At 41.5% G+C, this 24,089-nt stretch overlaps 3 protein-coding genes across 8 annotated transcripts; all 3 read right to left on the reverse strand.

Annotated features, from left to right (window-relative positions):
• Window positions 1–346: 346 nt before the first annotated feature.
• Window positions 347–4,164, reverse strand: LOC110492092 (chitinase-like protein 4). Of its 5 annotated transcripts, none has more exons than XM_021566101.2 (10): window positions 3,931–4,164; window positions 3,361–3,430; window positions 2,989–3,238; window positions 2,812–2,868; window positions 2,547–2,712; window positions 2,313–2,437; window positions 1,945–2,077; window positions 1,607–1,774; window positions 1,349–1,468; window positions 347–1,132 (listed from the first exon to the last, which is right to left on the reverse strand). In XM_021566101.2, the coding sequence occupies exons 2-10, from the start codon at window positions 3,374–3,376 to the stop codon at window positions 845–847; spliced, it is 1,323 nt and encodes a 440-aa protein (XP_021421776.2). In that variant the 5' UTR covers window positions 3,377–3,430; window positions 3,931–4,164; the 3' UTR covers window positions 347–844. The 5 variants fall into 5 exon arrangements, with proteins under 5 accessions (XP_021421776.2, XP_021421777.2, XP_021421775.2 ...); XM_021566102.2 differs by having other exon boundaries at window positions 1,583–1,774; window positions 2,547–2,682; window positions 3,931–4,161; XM_021566100.2 differs by having other exon boundaries at window positions 1,583–1,774; window positions 3,361–3,407; window positions 3,931–4,155.
• Window positions 4,165–4,972: 808 nt separating this feature from the next.
• LOC110492093 (solute carrier family 26 member 9) lies at window positions 4,973–12,411 on the reverse strand. 2 transcript variants are annotated; one of them, XM_021566104.2, is made up of 21 exons: window positions 12,299–12,411; window positions 11,283–11,467; window positions 10,919–11,058; window positions 10,644–10,754; window positions 10,362–10,537; window positions 10,058–10,222; window positions 9,798–9,950; window positions 9,594–9,676; window positions 9,334–9,481; window positions 9,038–9,151; window positions 8,703–8,780; window positions 8,310–8,405; window positions 8,108–8,214; window positions 7,923–7,992; window positions 7,707–7,799; window positions 7,465–7,596; window positions 7,089–7,340; window positions 6,767–6,821; window positions 6,101–6,237; window positions 5,231–5,296; window positions 4,973–5,083 (listed from the first exon to the last, which is right to left on the reverse strand). In XM_021566104.2, exons 2-21 carry the CDS (start codon window positions 11,405–11,407, stop codon window positions 5,072–5,074), a joined length of 2,313 nt encoding a protein of 770 aa, XP_021421779.2. In that variant the 5' UTR covers window positions 11,408–11,467; window positions 12,299–12,411; the 3' UTR covers window positions 4,973–5,071. The 2 variants fall into 2 exon arrangements, with proteins under 2 accessions (XP_021421779.2, XP_021421778.2); XM_021566103.2 differs by having other exon boundaries at window positions 11,283–11,472.
• Window positions 12,412–12,574: 163 nt separating this feature from the next.
• On the reverse strand, window positions 12,575–17,003 carry slc48a1a (solute carrier family 48 member 1a). Its single transcript, XM_021566106.2, has 3 exons — window positions 16,515–17,003; window positions 14,058–14,225; window positions 12,575–13,907 (listed from the first exon to the last, which is right to left on the reverse strand). The coding sequence occupies exons 1-3, from the start codon at window positions 16,642–16,644 to the stop codon at window positions 13,771–13,773; spliced, it is 435 nt and encodes a 144-aa protein (XP_021421781.1). The 5' UTR covers window positions 16,645–17,003; the 3' UTR covers window positions 12,575–13,770.
• Window positions 17,004–24,089: the final 7,086 nt, after the last annotated feature.

Below are 24,089 nucleotides of genomic sequence, written 5' to 3' on the forward strand. Positions count from 1 at the left end.
TGGGGACAAGGCAGAGCAGAGTGCTCTCTCCTCTCCACAGCTGCGTCCTTCAATGGACACTCAGACTGGGTGTTAATTACAGAAAGACCACTGTCTCACCATGCAGCAGATGGGCTTGGTCAGCAACTTCACTAGACACTTTTTGTAGGCGAAATCTCCTTTGTGATTTCCCCGGCCCATACGGAGGGATTTGTGATAGCCTTACACTGTAGTATACTGCCCCCTGGCATCGGAGTGCAGTACTGCTAAGGAAGATATTACCATTTTCTAAACTACGGAGAAGCTACAGTGAGAGTGAACTGCAAACAACCTGAAAACAATCTGTCATTTAATGGTATATCAAAACTTTATATTAGGCCATGGAAATGGAGCCATTCATTTTATTATTTGTAAAGCAGTAAAATTTGTCATAAAACAAGACAATTAACGCATAGTATTCCACCATAGAGGACAGAGTGCAAGTTATGAAGATAAATCTAGAGCCTCATCTCTACTATACCATGACAGAAATCACTCACAGAGCCAACAAACAGTCCAACCTGATCTACCATATAAAAAAACATATGCTAGTATATTCTTGCAGGGATTTAAAAAAAAAAAAATTTAACCTTTAACTAGGCAAGTCAGTTAAGAACAAATTCTTATTTTCCTAGGAACAGTGGGTTACTGCCTTGTTCAGGGGCAGAGCGACAGATTTCTACCTCGTCGGCTCGGGGATTCGATCTTGCAACCCTTCGGTTACTAGTCCAACGCTCTGACCACTACACTACCTGCCGCCCCAGGGATGGTATGTTGAGTCTTGCCAGTGTAGTGAGTTACGTTACAGTCACACTCCACTGTGTGATTAAATGTTGTGGCGGTCAAGGTGACGGTGACAATGGACATGGTAACCATTGCGATGGCTGTCACGGGAAAGGAAACCACCATGACGATGTGGATGGCGATGATGATGACGGTGGCGTGAGCGGTGGTGGCGTTTATGATGTCGGGGCCCCTTATCCCTGAGAAGCAACGCTTTGAGCAGTCTGGTGAACGGGAAGCGACCTTTGCCACACAGCGTCCCCGTGAAGTCGTCCAGATCCAGAGACCACACCATGGCTCCACCCAGCTCCTGACGCTGCAGCGCTCTCATCTGCAGAGGAGCAGGAAGGAGTTTTACACATAGCTATGATAGTTATCGGATCAAAGTTAGTCGGCTGGCTGAACCTGGCGTAATTACAAAATGGGTTGATTAATGTGCATTGTCCCCGTCAAATAAAGTAACAATGTAATGCAACTGTATCGGCTTGCTTGATATATAAAGACAGGAAATGTGTTGCACAGATGCTGTACTGATGTAAACATGTACCTTCTCCCTCAGGATATGTATATATTCAAAGTTCAGCCAGTGATCGTATTCATGTGCCTGTATCAGCTTCTTGCTCTTATCAAATGTCACCACCGCCCCACTTTTGAGGTACTGACACACCTATAGAGTGGAGCATAGAGACAGAACCTGTCAGGAATGTCAGCAAAGTTGGAACAAACTTTATTGACACTTGAACCGTAACAGGGTTCCTATTGCACCAGGTATGCTTTTTACCTCATGGTAGGCCATAACACGTACAGTAGTATCAGTCTCAGTATATTCCGCTGCGTCCTCTTGTAGCTCTGTGTCTTCCTTGTCAGAATTAATCTCGTTCCTCAGGATTCGGGGAACAGGTGAGTAGGCAGGGAACCCCAGAGTCAGCTTCTGGGAATCCACTCCCTGAGAGAGCCAGTACTGCACTTGGTTCTGGGAAAACAGTACGGCATAAAGGATCAATAGAAGAGACTAACAAACATAACATGTTCTTTGGAAATCATGACAAGTAAAACCAGCAGAAACAAACTTGGTGTCCAAGTCATTTCAATCAGCTCTACCCATCAGGAATACAATGTTGAAGTAATTTATTTGTACTGAACTGTAGTGAGTACTTCTCTCTGAGGTGTGTCCATAGCTGGATGCTTCCGGCTGAACAATGGACTGATGTGACCTGACATTCCCTCCAGTGGCCCATGGAGGTCAGAGGTCACCAAGGAGATGAAGTCAACATACCTGCAGGGTCAAAAGTCAGGATTACCTTCTTAGGAACATTTTTCATCACATGGAATAGCTGTAAAATAATATGTGGTGTGGTCTATCAACAAGTACTTCAATGAATGACAATGTTACATGATTATGCCGTTCGTACTGTCCCTTTTACTGTATCAGACGTCAATCTAAAACTGTGAGAGGTGAGTGTCTCTCTCCACCATAGTCCCATACTCCCTGGTGCTGTGTGTGGACTCACTGGGGGAAGGAATGTGCATCGTAGGCCTCTCTGGCATAGTCCTCCAGGCCTGACACTGCTGTGGAGAGGAGCAGGGCCTCAATCCCTGAGACACGAGCCTCCTCCTGAATTCCTCCACGCAGCTCCTACGTTCGCACACACACACACACACACACACACACACACACACACACACATTTCTCACTTTCACAACATCAAATGAAAATGCAAACAAGAAGTCATCTCAGCTCTTACCTTGAGCAGATTAGTGAATATATGTTTCCCCCCCTGTGCTACATTAGAAGCAGAGCGAGGTTGCCACACCACATCCAGTCCATCAAAGCCCTCCTGCCTCAGGTGTTTCAGAACAGACTGGACAAACGTCTTCCTCCTGGTGTTGTCAGAGGACATTTTTAGGAGCCTATGGTGGAGGGATGGTTGAATGTTACTGCTTGGGTGAAAACTTTTCAATTCCAAAAGCACTTACAATTATTACTCTACATGTGAGCGGGGTACTGACCTGGTGTCCGTAGAGTTCCTTCCCCCAACAGCAAGCAGAGTTTTCAGATCTGGGTTCCTGGTGGAGGGCAGAGAAGAGATGGAATTATACAACCTGATGGTTGTGGTAGTAACACACACACACACACACACACACACACACACACACACACACACACACACACACACACACACACACCCCTCTTTGAGCATGTTGAGGGAGTTGCAGAGGGTCTTGTCCTCCTGTGTGAAGGGTGTGATGTGATAGTCCTGGTCCAGGTCCATGTAGGCCATGATGATATGAGTGCAGAGGAATGGGTCAGCCATGTCCAGGCTGAAGGCAAGCATGTCAGGATGGTGCTGGTTCCTGCTGTTCACATAGCACACCAGACGGTACTCTTCCAGAGTACAAATGGCTTTAGTGACCACCAGGCTGAACCAAACAAAAACTAAATGGAAGAGAGCAATAGTTCAGCAATGTGCAACTATACAGTACAATATCTAATGTAAAGGCAAGGCTACCATTTATACAGAGGAGATTACATTTGAATAAGCCTACGATGTTCCTTACCTGCTGCCACATTCATGTTGTGCTGACATCCAGGTGGGAACTTACATCTGACAGGGCAAGAAAGTAGGATCTAGGAAAATTATCGCTCAGGTTGTTTTTGAAAAGATGTGCCGAGAAAGTCCACATTCTGTTTTGTCACACTGATCTATATTTTACAGCTTTTAAAATAGAGCAGGAAAACACCACAACTGTACAATAAGATAGATGTAATTTGATTTTACATTGTATGCTTTAGCAACAGGTTTAGTAATTGAATATTATGAATTCAATAAAAGTTCGTTTCAAACATTTGATTGTTTCAGTGTTGTGTTACATCATATTCCACTAGAGGGAGATTGGTCCATGTTGACAACTACCCGTTATGCGCATACAATTTAATGTAAAAAAAATGTAAGGCTATCTGAACTATAACGGAATGTGTTAGATCAAATATGTATATTTTATGTAAGTTCATGTTGATCAGTCTATAGTGTAGTAGTTTGTTCAAATCAAGAGAAAAACTAACATTCCAAACCTAATTAGCCTAGATACAGACATTATTGCTGTTTATTTGCGTGCGACTTAACACACCTGTCCTCCCGTGTCTGGATAACACCGGCGAAAGTCTCACTTCAAATTAGGAAAAACATTGCTACATGTTCACCTCCAGGAGAAACAAATACACTGTGCTAGTCCTACTAATCACAACATGGGCCTATTGACCAACCACTTCTTCAAACCGTCGCACCTTCTTCTTCTGTGGACTTTGTATGTCAGTTGCAACCAACTTTAAGGTGCATTACCGCCACCAACTGGACTGGAGTGTGGACCAGAGACCGTCAAGGTCTGTAGGCTATACGTGCGCTCTAGCTAAAAGCCCGCTATCTGAGCCCTGCATGCTAGAGCACCGTACCAATACCAGAGTGGGTACACTCGCTATAACGCAACATTTTTTTTGTGGGAAAAACATCAGTAGAGTTGAAAATGCGATGGATACCCATTTTACTTTTATTTTTTATTCCGTAGGCTACATGGGAATGTAACTGCAAAATGTATTTCTTTGTGCACTATGTCATCACGCAAAAAAATGTAATCTGCACAAGTCCAATTGGATGGAAACCTAGCTATTGAGGTGAGGATATGGCCAATGTGGCCAAGCTCATCACCTTTCACTTTCCCCACCTTGTGAAGTTCATAACTTATTTCATCTGTAGCCTAATACACTGCCTGCTTTCCAGACAAGTCACCGTGGGAGGCCCACACATGTCATAGCGTGACTCCAAGTTTACTTCCATGTGATGGTTATTATATAAACATTTGCACATAAAAGCGTTTCCACCAACATTTCTTACATAATTAATATCCCACCTTGTCTAGAGTATTTTGTTTTTTGTCGACATTTGGAAAGTTTCCATTGGGCCTATCATGACATGTTTTTATCTGACGTGCGCTTTTACTCACATGAAAAAGGTTGGATGGAAACCTGAATAGTGAGACCAGCTGTTCAGTCACTGCAGATATTTTTTACAGTATAGACTGTCACGTGTTTCTTATCATGATTTTTGAGATCGTCTAAGAACTATTTGCACAACACACAATCATTGAGATGCAGAAATGGACCGTTCAGACAACACTTTTTTGTTTTGTTTATTATCAACCTAAATGAACATTTTCCTCGATCTTCATTCGTTTCATACATTCTCCATACATTCAGTAGTAAAAAATCCCATGTTCAAAACAGTTCCTGTGGAGAGATAAAGGATGATTCAGAATGACTCTGGGTCGATAGGTAACCTAGCGATTAGTAAACGGGAACCATCCTGTTTTACAGTTTGCTTCATCGAGATAGATTCTCCACAACAGTGATAAATGGTTCCTTTAGTCAGTGTACCTGCTCCAGATCCCTCTCCTCATCCTCCTGAATATGGAGGACCAGCTCCTTCCTCTCTTTCTCTGTCTGCAACGCCACAGAGAGACACACTTCAGTCAGGGAGCCTCTCCTTAACACCTAGCTAACTCAGGACTACACACACATACAGTACGTGATCATCTACACATGTTTTTTTATAATTGCACTGCTCTTTTGAACTCAACTGCTGTGTCTGTGATATCATCTGAACCAGTGATCAGCACGGTCATTCTAGTTCCAGGAGGCCATAGAGGTAATGGGAGGGAAAATAAAGGAGAAACAGACAGACGGCTTGTCTTTCTCATGACCTCTGGCGACAACAGGATTCAAAGTGAAGTTGAGAAGTAGATGTTATAGGTAGTGGTGCCAAGTTTTCCCTGGACTTGTGTTGTGTGATTTGCCTGTTTACACTAACTGCCACAGATAAGGTGGTGGAGGTTGAATAGAAAGGAAGCAAGTGAATGTGCAGGGTGAGTACCAGGAACACAGCTAAGAAAATTCCCACCCTAACTTATCACACTGCTCCAAATGCCCCCTTATCCCCACCAGACGTCAGAACAGTATCTACCTATCTCTTCCTTATATATCTTTTAAAATCTTAACTGTGTAATCACAGACGTTCTGTGAAGTGTTTGAGCTGGATTTTTTCCTATTGATTGGATAACTCAAAAGGAAGTGTTCCATCTTTGTCTTTGCCCAAATTGCAAACAAGACATAGTTAATGTGTACTGGGTGTAGATGATTTACATGGAATAATCCCCTGCCTCTTGATTTACTTTGTCATTACTAAATGAGGATCTGTGAAGTCATTCATGGTCATAATGATAAGGTGTGGGATTAAGTGGGACCTGCCTTTTCAGAGGTTTCGGTGTTTCTTGACCTCTGTTGGGCACAGAGGATGGCGTCATGGACGGAGAGGAAGAGGTGACCTTGGGCGATATTGCCCTCCTCAAACACCCCTCCCCCCTCCAGCTCCTCGTACACCTGTGCTGTAAACACACACACCCGAAACCAACAAAGTAATACAAGGAGACAAACTAGGGAGCTTAGGGACGTTGCATGCCCTCTATGATACTAGGATTTTCTGTGTAAGTAATGTGACAGACATGGGCTTTTGTGTTAAGGGACTGAATTTTCCACCCAACGTTGTGGAGCTCAAATGACCTTAAACATTCTTTTGGATCAGGAAGCCCAAGGCATTGCATATGTGATTCAGCAGAAGAACAGAGAACACTTTGTAAATGAATGGTAAATTGAATGCCAACCTGCGCTGTTCCCTTTGATGAATCACCTCTTTATCTCAATAGGAAAAAGTGAGAAGGGGAAGGAAATTGAAAATTCTAGACCCTATTATGGTCATGCTGAGATTGAATTTGAACCATTAACTGTGTTCTATGTAATCTTCTATGTGCCCTTAGTTTGCGCACAGTGACTCAGCTTTTTCTCCTGCAAGTAAGATTCTGTTCCCATGACTACATTTGAAAGTCACCTAGCTACGTCATGAAAACTAGATCTTACCTTGAACATTGGCCAAGTAAAGCTTGATCCCCAGCATCTCATAGCTTGAGTTCATCTGTGAACAACAAGCGCATAACAGCACACATCAAGCCTCAACCAATTCTATGAGAGCTGCAGTGCATATCACTGCAAATGTTCAAATGCATCCTGCACTTTCGGACTTGTTAAAAAATGAAATAAAATGGGATACAGAAGTATCCCCCATCATCTCACAATTCCTATACTGCAGCTAGCATAATAGCAAACAAATAGCCAAGGCTTCAGCTAATGGGGACCCAAATAAAGGGAAAACAAAGAAAAAACAAATGGCTAGCTGTCTGACCTTGATGAGTACTTTGATTCCCATGAGGTCTATGAAGCAGACCCCTGCCAGGTCCAGGATGAGGGTGTGGAAGGGCCTGGGTTGAGAGTCCAGGGTAACAGGGGAGGAACTTGGTTGGTCTGGTTCGGGAGGCTGCTCGCCCAGCTCAATGTCACTACAGTGGAAGTTGACATAGTTGGTTGGTGATGGTGGCGGGTAAGGATTGCTGTCACCAATGTCAAAGTCATTCTGAAGCTCTATCTGTGATATGGTCTAGACATGGGGGAGGACATAACAACAAAATAGTCAACATAAGATAGGTAGTTTAAAGTAACTCTGTCCATTTTAATGCATGAATGCCCTTTGACCTGACGCCCCTTGACCTCTGACCTCTCACCTGAGACTTCATGGTTACCAAAGAGCAGGGCTTCTTCTTCTTGGTCTTCTTGTTTTGGCCTTCTAACTCCTTCTGCTGCTTCTTCAGAAACTTCTTCCTGGCTAAGAGAAGTTTACTTGGGTCCAATCCAGTCTACGCACAAACACACATACACAAACACACCATATGGGAAACGAGTCTAAACATAATTGACTTTGCATGTCAGAGAGAGGGATATGGCCATCCTATAGTCATTAAAGTACCTTTTTGATGATTTTTTGTCTGAATATCTCTGCATTGGCAAAATAGAGAGGGGAGCAGTAGTTCACTATTTTCACCCCCTCTACACATTTCACCTACAGAAAAAATAATTAAAAATGTCTCCATTCCATTGGATAGATTCACATTCATAAAACCTTGCTATGAAAGAAGACACAAACATAAATCCAAAGTAAATGGTGAATACGATGTTTTATTACCTTGCTGTAAATCTTGGGATTTTTGTAGAGATCTGTGTCCATGATCTGAGCCATCTCTGAACCATTTCGACTGTGAAGAACCAAATATAATGAATAATATCATTTTTTACCATTATAAAACAGATGACTATAGCAAATGTTCCCGTTTGTGACTTTTATTGCACAATCAATGTTGTTTTACTTACAACTGGGTCTGGAAAATAACCACGAGGACGGAGAAGCTGACTCCAATGGCAACTCCATAAGGCAAACTCAGGAAGAAGGTGGCTAAAAAGGACACCACCCACACACACTGGACAAGATACGGGATCATTAGAGCAGTAGATTTGACAGTGTTTGAGTATCGTCGCCAGAGCTGACACGTAACATGTGGATTATTTGACTCACACAGTCCAGTTTGCTCTTCTTCCAGAGGTAATATGGGTCAGAGAGTTGCAGCAGTGTGTTCTTCAGGTTGATCGCTATCAGGGCTCCCAGCACAGACTACAGGAATACATGGTGATTAAAACACTCGCTACCTTCGACATGTTATTTGTAGATCATGAACGTGTATGATATAAGATGAAACAAAGACTTCTTTTGATTTTCTGCCTTCAGTGCTACTGTACGTCAGTGATTCTCAACCAGGGGTCTAGGATGCCTGGGAGGCCTCAGAGAGCTTTCAGGGGGTCCCTGATTTGAAAGCGCTTCAGTGGGCCCCGGCATGGAAAAGGTTGAGAACACCTGCTGTACGTCACTGTTCTTATCTTTTATTTAATGCACTGAAATAAAGGTCCTCACCTTTGGTAGTGGTTTGAGGAAAGCCCCCAAGGCCAGCATGGTGACCATGACCACCAGCATCACACACAGACTGGCAAACTGTGAAGAGGAAAGTAGAGGAGAGATTGATTATTGAGACAAGACCACAATATGACATACTGTTGTGTACTGAACAGAGCTCTTATGAAACTTGGTACGTTATGTTAGTCAGTCAACCAGAAAGCAAATTAACAATTGAACGATTATGAAGTGAATTGTTAGGCGTAAAAGTTAGAGGTATGTTCAATGAATACTGTGTTGTCTAGTGCCGTGCAACGTTTCGACGTGGTCCTGCCTCACTGCTCCCTGTGTCTGACCTGTGATGTTCCCCCAGCATTGTCTACTGCCAAGGTGACAGACAGAGCACAGCAGATCACATGGATCTTGAAGAAAGACCCCAAGAAGTTACTGCAGCCCAGAGCCAACATCTCCTGCACAGAAACGCACACTCCTATCAGTGTTTATAGTACACTATGATGAGTAATGGAGACTATAGTCAGACAGCTTAGACAGGGATTTGGTGGCATTACATTTTTTTTTAAATGGGACAAAATGGGGTTTTCATCTCATTTGAAGAAAAAAAGACGAAGACATGCTTGTCCCCTATTCATACCTGGTTGGGATCCACATCGTAGCCATGCTTTGCTGCCAGTGTCCTGCCCATAGCCAGGTTGATCACATAGCCCACGATAGCCAGGGAGAAGGCTGTGCTCAGCATGTCATCCCACTGAATCACTGTTGGGAGGATCGGAGCAGGAAATCTAGAAGAAGAGGTTGGGACCACAGCATCTACTGTGTAAGGATAGACTGTAAAACAGCCATAATAGCAAACCATAACAGTAAACTTTTCTGGTAATATTCTGTCCCCCTTACCCTAGGGGAATTTCTCCCACTATGTCCATGTGATACTTCTCAGGCAGGTCCAGGGGACCTGATATGGCTGTGGCCACTACCACCTGTGCAAATGGAAGTTCTGGTTTAACCATTTATATTGGTCTTACAACTCCAGAGCATAGCATAGCATAGCACAGCATAGCATAGCATAAGAGGAACAGATTAGTCTCCTCGATTACTCACAACAATGATCTCCATGGGGATGGGGAAAGGCAGTTTGTGACGGAAGTGTGCACTCAGCTCCTTCACTGTGATGAGTACCACACTACTGACCAGAGCAAAGACCAGCGAGGCTATGTTGGTGTCAGGCAGGCCATAAAAAATATCTTTTAGAGTCTGGGACAAAAAGGGACATCATTTTGGCAACTTTTAGAAACTATAGAGAGGGGCATCATGGTTAGTGTAAGTAGTAATGTAGTTCTGCATGCATATGGGAGACTTACATATATGGTGGCAAGTGGTCCACTGTAGGGAGGTACTTTAATACCAAAGATGTACTTCAGTACAGAGATGAGGATCTGCAGTCCTGCAGCCGTCATGAAGCCCCTGATGAACGACTCAGACAAGTAGATGGCCACGAAGCCAAACTGCATTAGGCCCAGGCCCATCTGTTCAGATAGAATTTGTGTCCCAGGTCACTTACAATTATGAAGACAGTATTATTTTCACGATACCACACTAAGGTAACATATTGTATTGACACTGTACAATGATGAACTAAGCCTCTATGTGGCCCTCAGGCAATACCTGGATGACGGCAGTGAGACAGGCCAGTGTTCCAGAGATGCCCAGTCGAACCTCGTTCATCCTGTCCTCGTCCACTAGTGTAGCATTGAGGGTGGCATTGAAGTGGCTGAAGTCAGACTCAGGGGCCAGACTCAGACACACCATTCCCACCATGATACTGAGCACAGCAAAAGTACCTGGACATAGAGATCACTCAATCACATCACACTTTAAAGAGATAGTATTTCATCTAAAGTCTTCAATTATCCTATTACATGTAGATTTACAGTAGATTTACAGTACCTGGGACCATTTGGTGAGCAGTGCCCATGAAGAAGTAAGGGATGAGAGGAAAGAAGGAGGAGTAGAGGCCATTGACAGGAGGCAGGTTAGCCAGCAGAGCAAACGCCATGCCTGTACAGAACATGACTCATGAATGAATCATAAACTCTTGATAATAAATTGTAACGTTAAAAACATCACTAGGAAACTATTCTGCTTCCAACTCTCATCTGAGATAATATATAGCAGGACAACAGCTCAAATGATGAGACACCAGAAGGAGGAGACTGACAAACCCTGAGGAACCTGAATGGTGCCTGCGCTGACCCCGCTAATGACATCACACAGCAGGTTCTCCTTCACCTTGTACTTGGGCAGCCAGCTCAGGATAGGCAGGTGTCTGAACAGCAGGGACTTGAGTCGAGACCCAGAGCACCTAATAACGTGCATCAGCATGCAAGTCTGGTTAGAACAGTCACCCTATTGCCTCCTCTTTATTTGATATAGTACCAGCTCAGTTCTCTCTAGGGGAACATACTGGTTTAAAATGTAGATGTCGTAATGAAAGTACTCAAGTGTTGTTAGATGAGCTTTAATGACTCATGAAAAGAGACAAACAGTTGTGGGCTTTTGATAGTCAGCAGAATGTAAACGTTGTACCTGAAGCATTTCTTCACTTTCTCTCCTATGGGGAAGGCCCGTTTCTTCTTGTCAAACTCCCCATCAAAGTCTGGGAGGGAGTAGGCTGGCCTGTTGATCACATAGCGTGGGCGCTCTTGTTGCATGGTTTCAGCCAATCAGAGGATAGTTAGACAGGCCAAGAATTGACGCTAGTATCCATGCAGCTGCACTGAGGTGTGAATGAGAGATTACATTGCATTGATAAAATGACACAACATTGCTCAAAAATTAGACTGGTCCAGATCTGTTTGAGCTCTTGCCAACTCCATGGCTGTTATTGTCAAGATAAACATGACTTTGGTGTGACAATTCCATTAAGAGTTGGCAAGATAGGAGAAACTGACTGGTACTCTTCCCTGGCTACTCAAAGGACACTCACAGAGCATCGTTTGAGGTGGCATCCATATACCAGGAAGGTCTATGAATATCGCGCAACTATAATACATAGGCAGTGGTTAGAAAGAAGTAAGGTTGAATTAAGCACCCTTATTTCCTGAGTATAAACCTCTCATGTTCTGCTGGGTTCCTAATCTAACCTTGAGAGAGGTAGGTAGGTCCAGTGCCATTCTGTCTGAACAGAGCTAGATAACCAATCTTACAAACTAGAGGCACGTGGTCAGTCACACGTCAACCCCTCTCACACTACAAAGACCATGGTAATACTGAACTAAAACACTGGATGGGTTGCATATTCAAAATGTTTTAATTTTTTTTTAATGACAGACCATTAAGACTAGATTTTTCAGTAACGCAAGTGAAAAGGATAGATATATAACGAACTATATTTTGAGATCCGAAAGATCATTTCTTGCATGTGTGCCAGAGTCCGAATGCAAATAGTATTTCAGAAAGCCTACACGAAGACAATAGACCACCAAGTGTCTTACAATTGATACGAGGTGATCTGCAACATACTAAGCACATTTCAAAATCTAACACAAGGCAGAGTCAAGAGACCAACAAATCAAAAACAAAGCAAGTATGCCGCACTGTACCGTAGTGTCAGAGTGAACCATCGGATGGCACTGGTTTGAGTTTTCACACCCCAGAAAAGACTCAGTATTTGTTTTATACTGGGGCTATGCTGACACCTTCTCCGTGGGAGGAGCCACAGATGGGGAAACCCTGGCCTAGCTGCCTTTAGAAGGAAAGTCATAGGCATCATGTTTGGTTGGAATACTTCATTGTGGAAGTGCAATATGATTATGGAAATTATTATTGCAAGGATCCGTCTAAATAATAATATCATACAGTCACATCTCAACATAAACCACAGTTCAACATTTATTAATAGAATGTACAACCAAAATACATCTTGTGAATACATTTTTAAAAAACTCTTACCATGCAAAACGAACCAATTGTTTATTTAAAATATTTCTCTCTCACGAATAGCCTTTCTCTATCTCGTACAAAAACACACCATTCACACATTTGCAGGCATTGCTATACAAATATAGAAGGATACCAGGTTTAAAATCAAGACCAACTTGTTTAAAAGGTGGAAATTGTTTAAATACATTAGATATTTAATATGATAAAAACAAAGCCAAATAATGTGCTGATCAACATGAATATAAGACAGAAAACGTATGAAGATAGAAACAGTGAAAAAGAAACCCCATCAAATCAGGACTTCCATACACCTGTGTATTAGCTTGCATTATATCCATCCTCACCCTCTGGCCTTTTCTCTTTAAAAGCAGACGACAGCATTGGAAGAACCAATCCAATGGAATGAATAACACTTTAAAGTGCATTATTATGCATCACATCAAATATGTGTGTGTAGTTAACTAAAAGAGAATAACAAATATTCAAAAGCATATGACAAGCCAACATCCAGACAGAGATAGCAACGACTGGCTAAATAATCCTGCTCTCCCTAGTGACGGAGAGAGAAACAGCAGAGAGACCACATAACACAGTGACAACCTTTTTCCCCATGGGTGTATTTGACACTTACTCATTAGATTGGACATTGGATCAATACATTTCAACCTGAAATTTAAAATACAATTCTTAAAAACTGTGTCTTTTTGGAAAGCTTCGACCCAAATCCTCAGAGGCAAACCCCCACAGCCTACATGACCTAGTCTTGATCCCTAAGCCACTCTACAAATAGCCTTGTGCAAATCCTTGCTTAGAAACATAAGCCACTGCTGCCTGCCATTACAGATAAGCAGTGGATCCCCATCAGGAGTTTTTCCAAGTGACTATATGGCTACTCACCCCAACAAAACAAATGAGCTGTTACTGTATGTATAGTAGTGAGGGTTGACAACAATGTAGGGCTTGTCCGGAGTGTGTAACTACGCTGATTAAAAGTTCAAAGAACTCTTATGCAGCCCTTCCAGATTCTCTGTGCTCACTTTCGTTGAAACACGTTTTTTTTTACCAACTCTTCTGCAGCTGGCTGGTTCCCCAAACCTCCTACCCAGTGTATGGTGGGTAAAATGGATGGTGATCAGAAGTCACTGAGGATACTGATGTCTGCAAACTCCTGGCGGTACCTGTGAGAGTACAGGGCTAGGAGGAAGGCCCATTTGAGAGTGAGGAAGCTCCAGACACAGGACAGGTACAGGCTCGTCGGGTCAGTGGGAGCTGCAGGACGGGAGAGAATATACAATCTTTCAAACTTTCTCAGAATAACTCTACACTTAATTTCTAGATGATATATAGTTTCTGAATCTGTAATCAATAGCTACATAGCAGATAAGAGAATATGAGCCAGAGAGCGAGAGAAAGACTAACATTGCTTCTGTGTGATGGCGAGGGTGAGGAAAGTAGCGAAGGCCACCACAGCCAGGATGGAGAAGAGACCCGCAACAAAGATGAAGAACTTGAGTCCCTTCAGCCATGTGCGCCAGTAGTCCTGCAGGTACATAATGTGGGTGACAAGGGCCCAGAGCGCCAGCACTCCTGTTGGGTGACAGAAACATACCGTATCATACTCTCCAGAAGGGCAGGCATGCTGTGAGACCTCGTGACTGAACTAGGACATAGGGACAGCGTGCGAAGTTAGGGAGCATCACAGAAAAAGCCATTGGTGAAGTAGATGTAAGGGGCCCTTGCGCTAATTAAAGGTTGTGACGCTAAATGTGATGCAAACAGTCAGCCTATTCAATTCACACTTCTACACATTTATTCATAGGTTGTGAGTAATAGTCTCAGTTCATCAAGGCATTAGGCTAGATCAGGGATGGGCAACTTTGATGGGGATGGAGGACACAAAAAATCTGAACTCATCATGAGGGGCCGATCTACACCCCACATTGCGAGCAAAACATTATAGTGGCCCCCTCTTGCAGCGGAGATTTTAAAAAAAATAATAATAATAATAAATAAATAAAGATATATTTTAGAGTTAATTTTGTGCAATTCCACAGATTTTGCCATGGGGTGTAGGGAAAATGTTGCAGTTTTAAAGAGTTTGCTGCAATTCTATACATTTTGCCATGGGGGCGGAGATGTACATTAGCTGTTTTACAGCTCATTTCCTGCAATTCTATACATTTTGCCATGGGGCGGAGATGTACATTAGCTGTTTTACAGCTCATTTCCTGCAATTCTAGACATTTTGAAGAGAAATGTTTGCAGTTTTTATATCTGAGATAGACTGAATAACAAAACCCCCGGCAGGTAATTTGACCATGATAACAAGTTTAGACAAACTATCAGTGACTCAGATAACAAGAGAAAAACTACTGATGTACAACCAAATTTAACACTGCACCTTCTGTATTCTAGTTTAACTCAAAACAGTATGTTGAGACAGCCCGACGGAGTTCCTAATAAATAAAAAAGATATACATATTTTTATTGATCTAACGGTCTGTGCCAGTTGCCCATCCCTGGGCTCAATCTTTTAGCCTTTTTTTGCTACAGTAACAACACAGTATTACACAAAAACATTTCACTGAAACTATGAGAAATTATGGTGAAATGCCCATTTATCTTGGCCTACAAGTCTGTCGTGTGTGTATGTGTTGAGAACAACATTAGCATGAGCAACAATAGTGGAGTTGGCGGTTCACCTTCAAAATTAAAGTCCCCAATTGAAACATGAGAAGTGCTAAAAATTGTGGAACAATGCCCCAATTGGACAAGATGTTGGATGTTAGAATGTTGTTATATAAATTCAACAAATGACAATAGTTAAAATGACACAAAACGGTAGAAATCTGTTGAAATCGTACTGCGGATGTATTTGCATTGGGGGCATACGTATATGCACTGTACAGACTTACTTATCTTTGGACCATGAAATGGGGGTACCAGCCTACTCAGTGACACCCACAGACAACAATTCGGAAGAGTTTACACAAATATTAGCAGCGTAGCTCTTATCGTGTAACTTTTGTAATTTGTGGGTTTTACGGAGTAGGCTGATACCTCATTCCATAGACCCTGGATTCATAAGTAGACCAATGCAATTCTGAACTCTAATACATCCACAGTGCAATTTCAACAGATACATTTTTTTCAAATGAACAAATTGTCTTTTGTTGAATATCCATAAAGATTTCAACATTGTTTAGCATTATCTAATCCAATTGTGGCTCATTCCACTATTTTTATCCATTTGCATCAGTTTCAATGAATGATTGATATATACACTAGATGACTGTGTTGAAGCCACTGTTCCTTCATCTTGGCACTCCCCACCGTTGTAAAAAATATTTTATAAGATATAGAAATACATTTATAAATGTCTACATTAGTTTTTGCCATGATTATTTTATTACAAACACCTTAATATATACTTTTACATTATACTATGCGTGTTAAACCTAATAATTAAACAAATATATAAAAACATTTATACATTTTAGAGATGACTAATGTTACTATGCACACTACTACAACACTTAAATACACGCAATTTTGTCCTTGAAACAACTGAAATACTGCAGAAGTCCATTAATTCCTACAGAGGACTATTCCTAATGCCCTTGCCTTCATGGATCGTTGGGACTTCCCTACCCCATGACATTTAAAATGGTTACGTTCGAGTTAGGGTAGGGACGGTTAGCAATATGGCCGACCGGTGGCTTCAAAGCATCAGCAATAGAGGATTTTGTTTTAATACATAATTGATTTCAATGGGGAACTTTTATTTTGGAGGCGAACCGCCGATTCCACTATCGTTGCTCAAGCTAATATTGTTCACGACACACTGGTATGTCCGCCATTCTGTTGTTACTGTACCTGACAATCCGCCCATTGCCGCCGTCCATGGTTGTTTGTATGCTATGTTCCAGACAAAAAATGCTGAAAAACCAACTAGCATACCAAAGGTAGCATATCCTATACTGATGTATGTTCTACTCTTCCCCATTAACACGGATATAACTATAACTATAAATTGAAAAGTTTTTTTGGGGGGGAAGCTGCTATTTTGACGGTCAATAACAACGTATAAACGTAGCCTGACAAACACGGCTCACGGAGTATAGTGATTACGCAACAGCAGTCCTGGCTAGCTGTTGTTATCCTGAAATCACTCGAACTGGCTATACAACAACTGATTTCAGCTACATCACATGAACCATCTCGAATTGATACAAACGAATTGGTTATCGAGCGAACACAACACACGCTGCAATTGTGTAAATTACACACAACCGACAAAAACAGTAACCTACAGTGGCAACAAATTAACAACTTCTCCTACCGGCCCAGGAAGGTTCATCTTCTTCGTTAGGGTTTTACACCGGACTTTTTCCACAAAGTTATATTGCTGCCACCTAGTGTGCGGGATAACCATAAAAAGATCCCAAAAATTCAACACTTATGTGGCTAAAAACATACTCAGTGGTGGAAAAACGACCCAATTGTCAAACTTGAGTAAAAGTAAAGATACCTTAATAGAAAATGACTCAAGTAAAAGTGAAAATCACCAAGTAAAATATACTTGATGTATTTGGTTTTAGATATACTTAAGTATCAAAAGTAAATGTCATTGCTAAAATCTGCTTAAGTATCAAAAGTAAAAGGAAATTCTATAAATCATTTAAAATTCCTCATATTAAGCAAACCAGACAGCACAGTTTTCTTGCTTTCATTTTTCGCCTAAAATTACATACCCAAATCTAACTGCCTGTATCTCAGGACCTGAAGCAAGGTTAAGCATAGTCTTGATACCATTTAAAAGAAACACTTTGAAGTTTGTGGAAATGTGAAATGAACATAGAAGAATATAACACATTAGATCTGGTAAAAAATGATACAAACAAAAAAACATTTTCTAAAAAAATAATTCCCATCTTCTTTAAAATGCAAGAGAAAGGCCATCATATAATATTGCAGTTTAGGCGCAATTTAGATTTTGGCCACAGCAGTGTGTGTGCAAAGTTTCAGATTGATCCAGTGATGCATGGCAATACTGGACAATATTTTGTGTCAAGTCTGCCAAATGTGACAAATTGGTCAATTGCTACTGTTTTAAGTACATAACTATAGAGAAGATACAAAAATGATATGGTAATACAAAATGTTAGTTTAGATCTAGATGGCTGGGCGGTTTGGGGTGGGTGTGGAGTCAGAGACAGCAGGGGTTCAAATTGTAGAACCCAGTTCCTACATTTTAATATAAAAATGGATTTTATCAAACAAAACTATGCTACATTTTATCTCTTGGACCCTCAGGATGACAAATCAGAGCAAGATTACTGAATGTAAGTACATTATTTACCTTCAGAGGTGAATGTATCAAACCTGTTGCCGTGATAAGTTTTTGTTGTTGTGCACTCTCCTCAAACAATAGCATGGTATTTTTTCACTGTAATAGCTACTGTAAATTGGACAGTGCAGTTAGATTAACAAGAATTAAAGTTTTCTGTCCATGTAAGACATGTCTATGTCCTAGAAAGTTTGCTGTTACTAACAACTGTCATGCTAATCACATTAGCGCACATTACCTCAACGGTCCTGGTATAGGGACATCGATCCCGTAGAGGTTAAAACACATATATATAGAGAGAGCCAGGGGCACATTCTAACACTCAGACATCCTCTACAAACAAAGCATTTGTGTTTGAGTGTCTGCCAGATCAAAGGCAGTAGGGGTGAGTGTGTGAATTTGACCATTTTCCTGTCCTGCTAAGCATTCAAAATGTAATGACTACTTTTTGGGTATCAGAGAAAATGTATGGGAGTAAAAAGTACATATTTTCTTTAGGAATGTAGTGTAGTAAAAGTAAAAGTTGTCAAAAATATAAATAGTAAAGTACAGACACCCCAAAAAACGACTTAAGTAGTACTTCAAAGTATTTTTTATTTTGTTACTTTACAACAACGATCACCGTAAATCAAACATCAACATGCAGAAAAAAATCTATGGTATCATGGCAGTCCGCAAACGTTCATTGGAGATGCATGCCGGCACCTACTGTACGGGTGGTAAACTAAAAACAAATAACCATTGTATGAAAGGGCATCATGACATCGTTCAAAAATAGAAACATAACAAATATAACTCCCACTCTACAATTGCAGCATCTAACCTCCACTAGCATTTTGATACTCTTCCCGTCTGCATACACTTGACACAGGACCAAATATTTTGCATTGATTGCACTTAAGGGGCTTGTGCACGAAGGCTCTTACAGGGTATTTCACATAGCCCAACTTGACATGAAAAGGGAGAGACCCCTTCATCAAATAACAATATTATGGATCAAGTGAATGTCTTCACTCCATCTACCATACAGGTCAGCCTCAGGTACTACCTCTGCACACACTTTAAGTGCCACCCCAGTGATAACCCCCTTGATAGGTGCACTGTTTTGAAGATCCTACATTAAAGATTCCACAAATATATCTTCTTGAGGCACTTCCTGTCTTCGGACACACAAAAAAACGAAATAAGCACACTTCTTGTGACTTCCATTGATCCCACTTCACCCAATGCTTCCATTAGATTTATCAACACTTCAAACGGATCTCCAATGTTTCATTGGTCCAAAACCCTCACTCCAACTAAAAATGAGTCCACCACAACTTTACTTCTCTTGTTTCCTTTCTTTTTCGTCACTGTAAACCACTCCTTCTCACTCTCTGTGCTCTCATCTTCCCCCAACTCGCCAGCAGTTTCAAACAAAACATCAGTTACTGCCATCTTCCCACTGCCAGACTCCTTCCGGACCCTGGCCCAAGAATGATCAAGATTGTGTGTTATGTTCTAGAGCCAATGCTGCAGTGTCTTTCCGTCTTCAGCCAAGAGTCAAATTCATTTTACTGGGCTTTCTAAAACAGGCTGTATTGTATGCATGGATATTACCTCCCTTATCTTACCTCATTTGCACACACTGTATTTCAACTTTTTTTTCTCTATTGTGTTATTGACTGTATGTTTGTTTATTCCATATGTAACTCTGTGTTGTTGTTTGTGTCGCACTGCTATGCTTTATCTTGGCCAGGTCACAGTTGTAAATGAGAACTTGTTCTCAACTAGCCTACCTGGTTAAATAAAGGAGAAATACAAAATAAATAAATAAACATTAGAAGTGCCCATCCAAAAAGGCTCAAGGTCATTAGCCACAGATAAAATGATGTCAAATCACGTTATATGTAGAGTAGCTTTGATTGGACTGATGTCAACATCATACTTTCAACATCTTAGCTAGCAGTCATCATCATGAATCAAGTCGACAATCTACTGGCAAATCCTTTTCAATCATTGTCATATGAAGATAAATAATGAAGAGAAATTATAGATAAAACGTATCTGTGCTCATTGACCATTGGACATAAACATTCCACAACAAGTTGGAAATTGCAAATTCAACAATGAGTGGTGTGGAAGGAAGTGAGCACAGCACAACAAGGTGAGTCCAAAAATGTACTGTATGCTGCTACATAAATTATGTAACATGCCAGGGAAATATGTATACTGTAGCTAAGAAAGTAATAAAGTTAGTAAGTGTATGTTGTGTAGTAAGCTGTTAGTAGCCCATGTGCTTCACGCTAATAATTTGGTCCCTTTACCAACGTCCGTTTGACAACGTCCGTCCAAGCTCGCTCATTCATTTATTAATCTAAATTACGGATGGCCTCTTATCTGCTCATCGTTACCTTATGCCATAGTTTGTTCATCTCAATGGTCATTAGAAACAACATTTGTTTAAACAAGTCAGCCATATCAGCTATGTTTTTTTTAAAGGCAGGAAATGAGGCTGAATTAACTGTTTCGCTGCCAGACAAGGCTCCGCTGATAGCCAGGTGTAGCAGTGGTAAGGTGTTGGGACTGCTGTTGGACAGCTTCATGTGGGCCCTAACAGTTTGTGGGAACCGTTAGTCACCCTTGTAGAGCTATTCATGTATTGGTTAGTGATGTGTAGAGGCTTTGCTGGCATGCATATTTTTTATTTTTATTTTTTTTGACCTACCGAGATGCTAAAATCAACAGAAAACAAAATCTAAGAACGGGAAGCATAGAAATAGAGCACATAGAACAGATATCCCGCTTCTTAGACTTGCTTTCAATGAGGGTGACAGATCTAAAACACACATTTCTATGTGATTTTGGTCTGGTCTCCCAAAAAGTTACATGTCGGTTTGTTGGTTTGTATTTTCTATCTAGGGATGCATGTGACATAAACACTTGCACAATATGTAAGCAATAGCTGAGTATAACCAATCCACAGATGAGCTATTATACTGTATAAGTGATCACACTTCACAGAACAGATGATGTGCAGTAAGACTCAAGCACTTCTAGCTGATTGCGAGAGTCAGCTATTGTTTACATGGTGTGCATCACGTGTGAATGCATCAGGAGATTGAAAATACAAGCCGACAGAACCATATACCTACCGGCGCTCTAAAATGTTGGGTAAATAATACTTTCCTGTGGATATTTTTTCTCAAATTTCGACCCACATAAGGACTAACTGCACAGACAACCGGTAGAGTAAGTTCAAATATAATTGCATTCAACATTTTGGATTGAGGGGAAGCCTATAGGGAGGAGGTCAGAGACCTGGCCGGGTGCTGCCAGAATAACAACCTATCCCTCAACGTAACCAAGACTAAGGAGATGTTTGTGGACTACAGGAAAAGGAGGACCGAGCACGCCCCCATTCTCATCGCCGGGGCTGTAGTGGAGCAGGTTGAGAGCTTCAAGTTCCTTGGTGTCCATATCACCAACAAACTAGAATGGTCCAAGCACATCAAGACAGATGTGAAGAGGGCCACAACAAAGCCTATTCCCCCTCAGGAAACTAAAATGATTTGGCATGGGTCCTTAGATCCTCAAAAGGTTCTACAGCTGCAATATCGATATGGTTGCATCACTGCCTGGTACGGCAACTGCTCGGCCTCCGACCACAAGGCACTGCAGAGGGTAGTGTGTACGGCCCAGTACATCACTGGGGCTAAGCTGCCAACCATCCAGGACCTCTACACCAGGCCGTGTCAAAGGAAGGCCATAAAAATTGTCAAAGACCCCAGCCACCCCAGTCATAGATTGTTCTCTCTACTACCGCATGGCAAGCGGTACCGGAGTGCCAAGTCTAGGACAAAAAGGCTTCTCAACAGTTTTTACCCCCAAGCCATAAGACTCCTGAACAGCTAATCAAATGGCTACCCAGACCATTTGCAATGTGTAACCCCTCTTTTACGCTTCTGTTACTCTCTGTTTATCATATATGAATAGCCACTTTAACTATACATTCATGTAGTACTACCTCAATTGGCCCGACTAACCGGTGCCACCGCACATTGGCTAACGGGGTCTATCGGCAATGTGTCCTGCCACTCACCACCAGTCAACCCCTCTTTTACACTACTGCTACTCTCTGTTTATCATGTATGCATAGTCACTTTAACCATACCTACATGTACAGTTGAAGTCGGAAGTTTACATACACTTAGGTTGGAGTCATTAAAACCCGTTTTTCAACCACTCCACAAATTTCTTGTTAACAAACTATAGTTTTGGCAAGTCGGTTAGGACATCTACCTTGTGCATGACACAAGAAATTGTTCTAACAATTGTTTACAGACAGATTATTCCACTTATAATTCACTGTATCACAATTCCTGTGGGTCAGACATACACTAAATTGACTGTGCCTTTAAACAACTTGGAAAATTACAGAAAATGATGTCATGGCTTTGGAAGCTTCTGATAGGCTAATTTACATAATTTGAGTCAATTGGAGGTGTACCGTGGATGTATTTCAAGGCCTACCTTCAAACTCAGTGCCTCTTTGCTTGACATCATGGGAAAATCAAAAGAAATCAGCCAAGACCTCAGAAAAAAAACTGTAGACCTCCACAAGTCTGGTTCATCCTTGGGAGCAATTTCCAAATGCCTGAAGGCACCACATTCATCTGTACAAACAACAGTACCTAAGTATTAACACCATGGGACCACGCCGTCGTCATACTGCTCAGGAAGGAGATGCGTTCTGTCTCCTAGAGATGAACGTACTTTGGTGCGAAAAATCCAAATCAATCCCAGAACAACAGCAAAGGACCATGTGAAGATGCTGGAGGAAACAGGTATCTATATCCATAGTAAAACGAGTCCTATATCGACATAACCTGAAAGGCCGCTCAGCAAGGAAGAAGCCACTGCTCCAAAACCGCCATAAAAAAGCCAGACTACAGCAACTGGGGACAAAGATAGTACTTTTTGGTGAAATGTCCTCTGGTCTGATGAAACAACAATATAACTGTTTGGTCATAATGACCATCGTTATGTTTGGAGGAAAAATGGGGAGGCTTGCAAGTCGAAGAATACCATCCCAACCGTGAAGAACGGGGGTGGCAGTATCATGTTGTGGGGGTACTTTGCTGCAGGAGGGACTGGTGCACTTCACAAAATAGATGGTAAAATTGTGTGGACATATTGAAGCAACATCTCAAGACATCAGTCAGGAAGTTAAATCTTGGCCGCAAATAGGTCTTCCAAAATGACAATGAGTTGTGGCAAAATGGCTCAAAGTCAAGGTATTGGAGTGGCCATCACAAAGTCCCCAATCCTATAGAATTTTTTGGGGCAGAACTGAAAAAGTGTTTGAGAGCAAGTAGGTCTACAAACCTGACTCAGTTATACCAGCTCTGTCAGTAGGAATGGGCCAAAATTCACCAACTTATTGTGGGAAGCTTGTGGAAGGCTACCCGAAACGTTTGACCCAAGTTAAACAATTTAAAGGCAATGCTACCAAATACTAATTGAGTTTATGTAAACTTCTGACCCACTGGGAATGTGATAAAAGCTGAGATGAATCATTCTCTCTACTATTATTCTGACATTTCACATTCTTAAAATAAAGTGGTGATCCTAACTGACCTAAGACAGGGAATTCTTACTAGGATTAAATGTCAGGAATTGTGAAAAACTGAGTTTAAATGGATTTGGCTAAGGTGTATGTAAACTTCTGACTTCAACTGTACATACTACGTCAATCAGCCCGACTAACCGGTGCCTGTATATAGCCCAGCTACTGTTATAACCTCGCTACTGTATATAGCCTCTCTACTGTTATTTTTCACTGTTTTTTTACTGTTGTTTTTATTTCTTTACTTATCTATTGTTCACCTAATACCTTTTTTTACCTTGAAAATTGCACTGTTGGTTAGAAAGCATTTCACTGTAAGATCTTACACCTGTTGTATTTGGCGCACGTGACAAATAAACTTTGATTTGATTTGATCGTGTCAGACTGTGTAACCAATAGTTGGTATTACAGTCTGATCTATTAGGTAGAAGGTAGGGTAGAAGGTAGGGTAGAAGGTAGGGTAGAAGGTAGGGTAGCAGGTAGGGTAGAAGGT

This window comes from Oncorhynchus mykiss, chromosome 16 (genome assembly GCF_013265735.2).
Source record: "Oncorhynchus mykiss isolate Arlee chromosome 16, USDA_OmykA_1.1, whole genome shotgun sequence".
Lineage (NCBI taxonomy): Eukaryota > Metazoa > Chordata > Actinopteri > Salmoniformes > Salmonidae > Oncorhynchus > Oncorhynchus mykiss.

Excerpts from the sequence above, each read along its gene's own strand:
- LOC110492092 (XM_021566100.2), bottom strand. Across the intron at positions 2,713-2,811 it reads AGGAACTCTACGGACACCAG|GCTCCTAAAAATGTCCTCTG; the intron begins GTCAGTACCCCG and ends CCTCCACCATAG. Across the intron at positions 1,133-1,348 it reads TACATATCCTGAGGGAGAAG|ATGAGAGCGCTGCAGCGTCA; the intron begins GTACATGTTTAC and ends GCTCCTCTGCAG.
- LOC110492093 (XM_021566104.2), bottom strand. The coding sequence starts at position 11,407 with ATGCAACAAGAGCGCCCACGCTATGTGATCAACAGGCCAGCCTACTCC. Across the intron at positions 9,677-9,797 it reads TCCCCATGGAGATCATTGTT|GTGGTAGTGGCCACAGCCAT; the intron begins GTGAGTAATCGA and ends CCATTTGCACAG. Across the intron at positions 9,152-9,333 it reads ACGATGTGGATCCCAACCAG|GAGATGTTGGCTCTGGGCTG; the intron begins GTATGAATAGGG and ends GTTTCTGTGCAG.
- slc48a1a (XM_021566106.2), bottom strand. The coding sequence starts at position 16,644 with ATGGGGAAGAGTAGAACATACATCAGTATAGGATATGCTACCTTTGGT. Across the intron at positions 14,226-16,514 it reads GGCAATGGGCGGATTGTCAG|GAGTGCTGGCGCTCTGGGCC; the intron begins GTACAGTAACAA and ends GTCACCCAACAG. Across the intron at positions 13,908-14,057 it reads CGCCATCACACAGAAGCAAT|CTCCCACTGACCCGACGAGC; the intron begins GTTAGTCTTTCT and ends CCCGTCCTGCAG.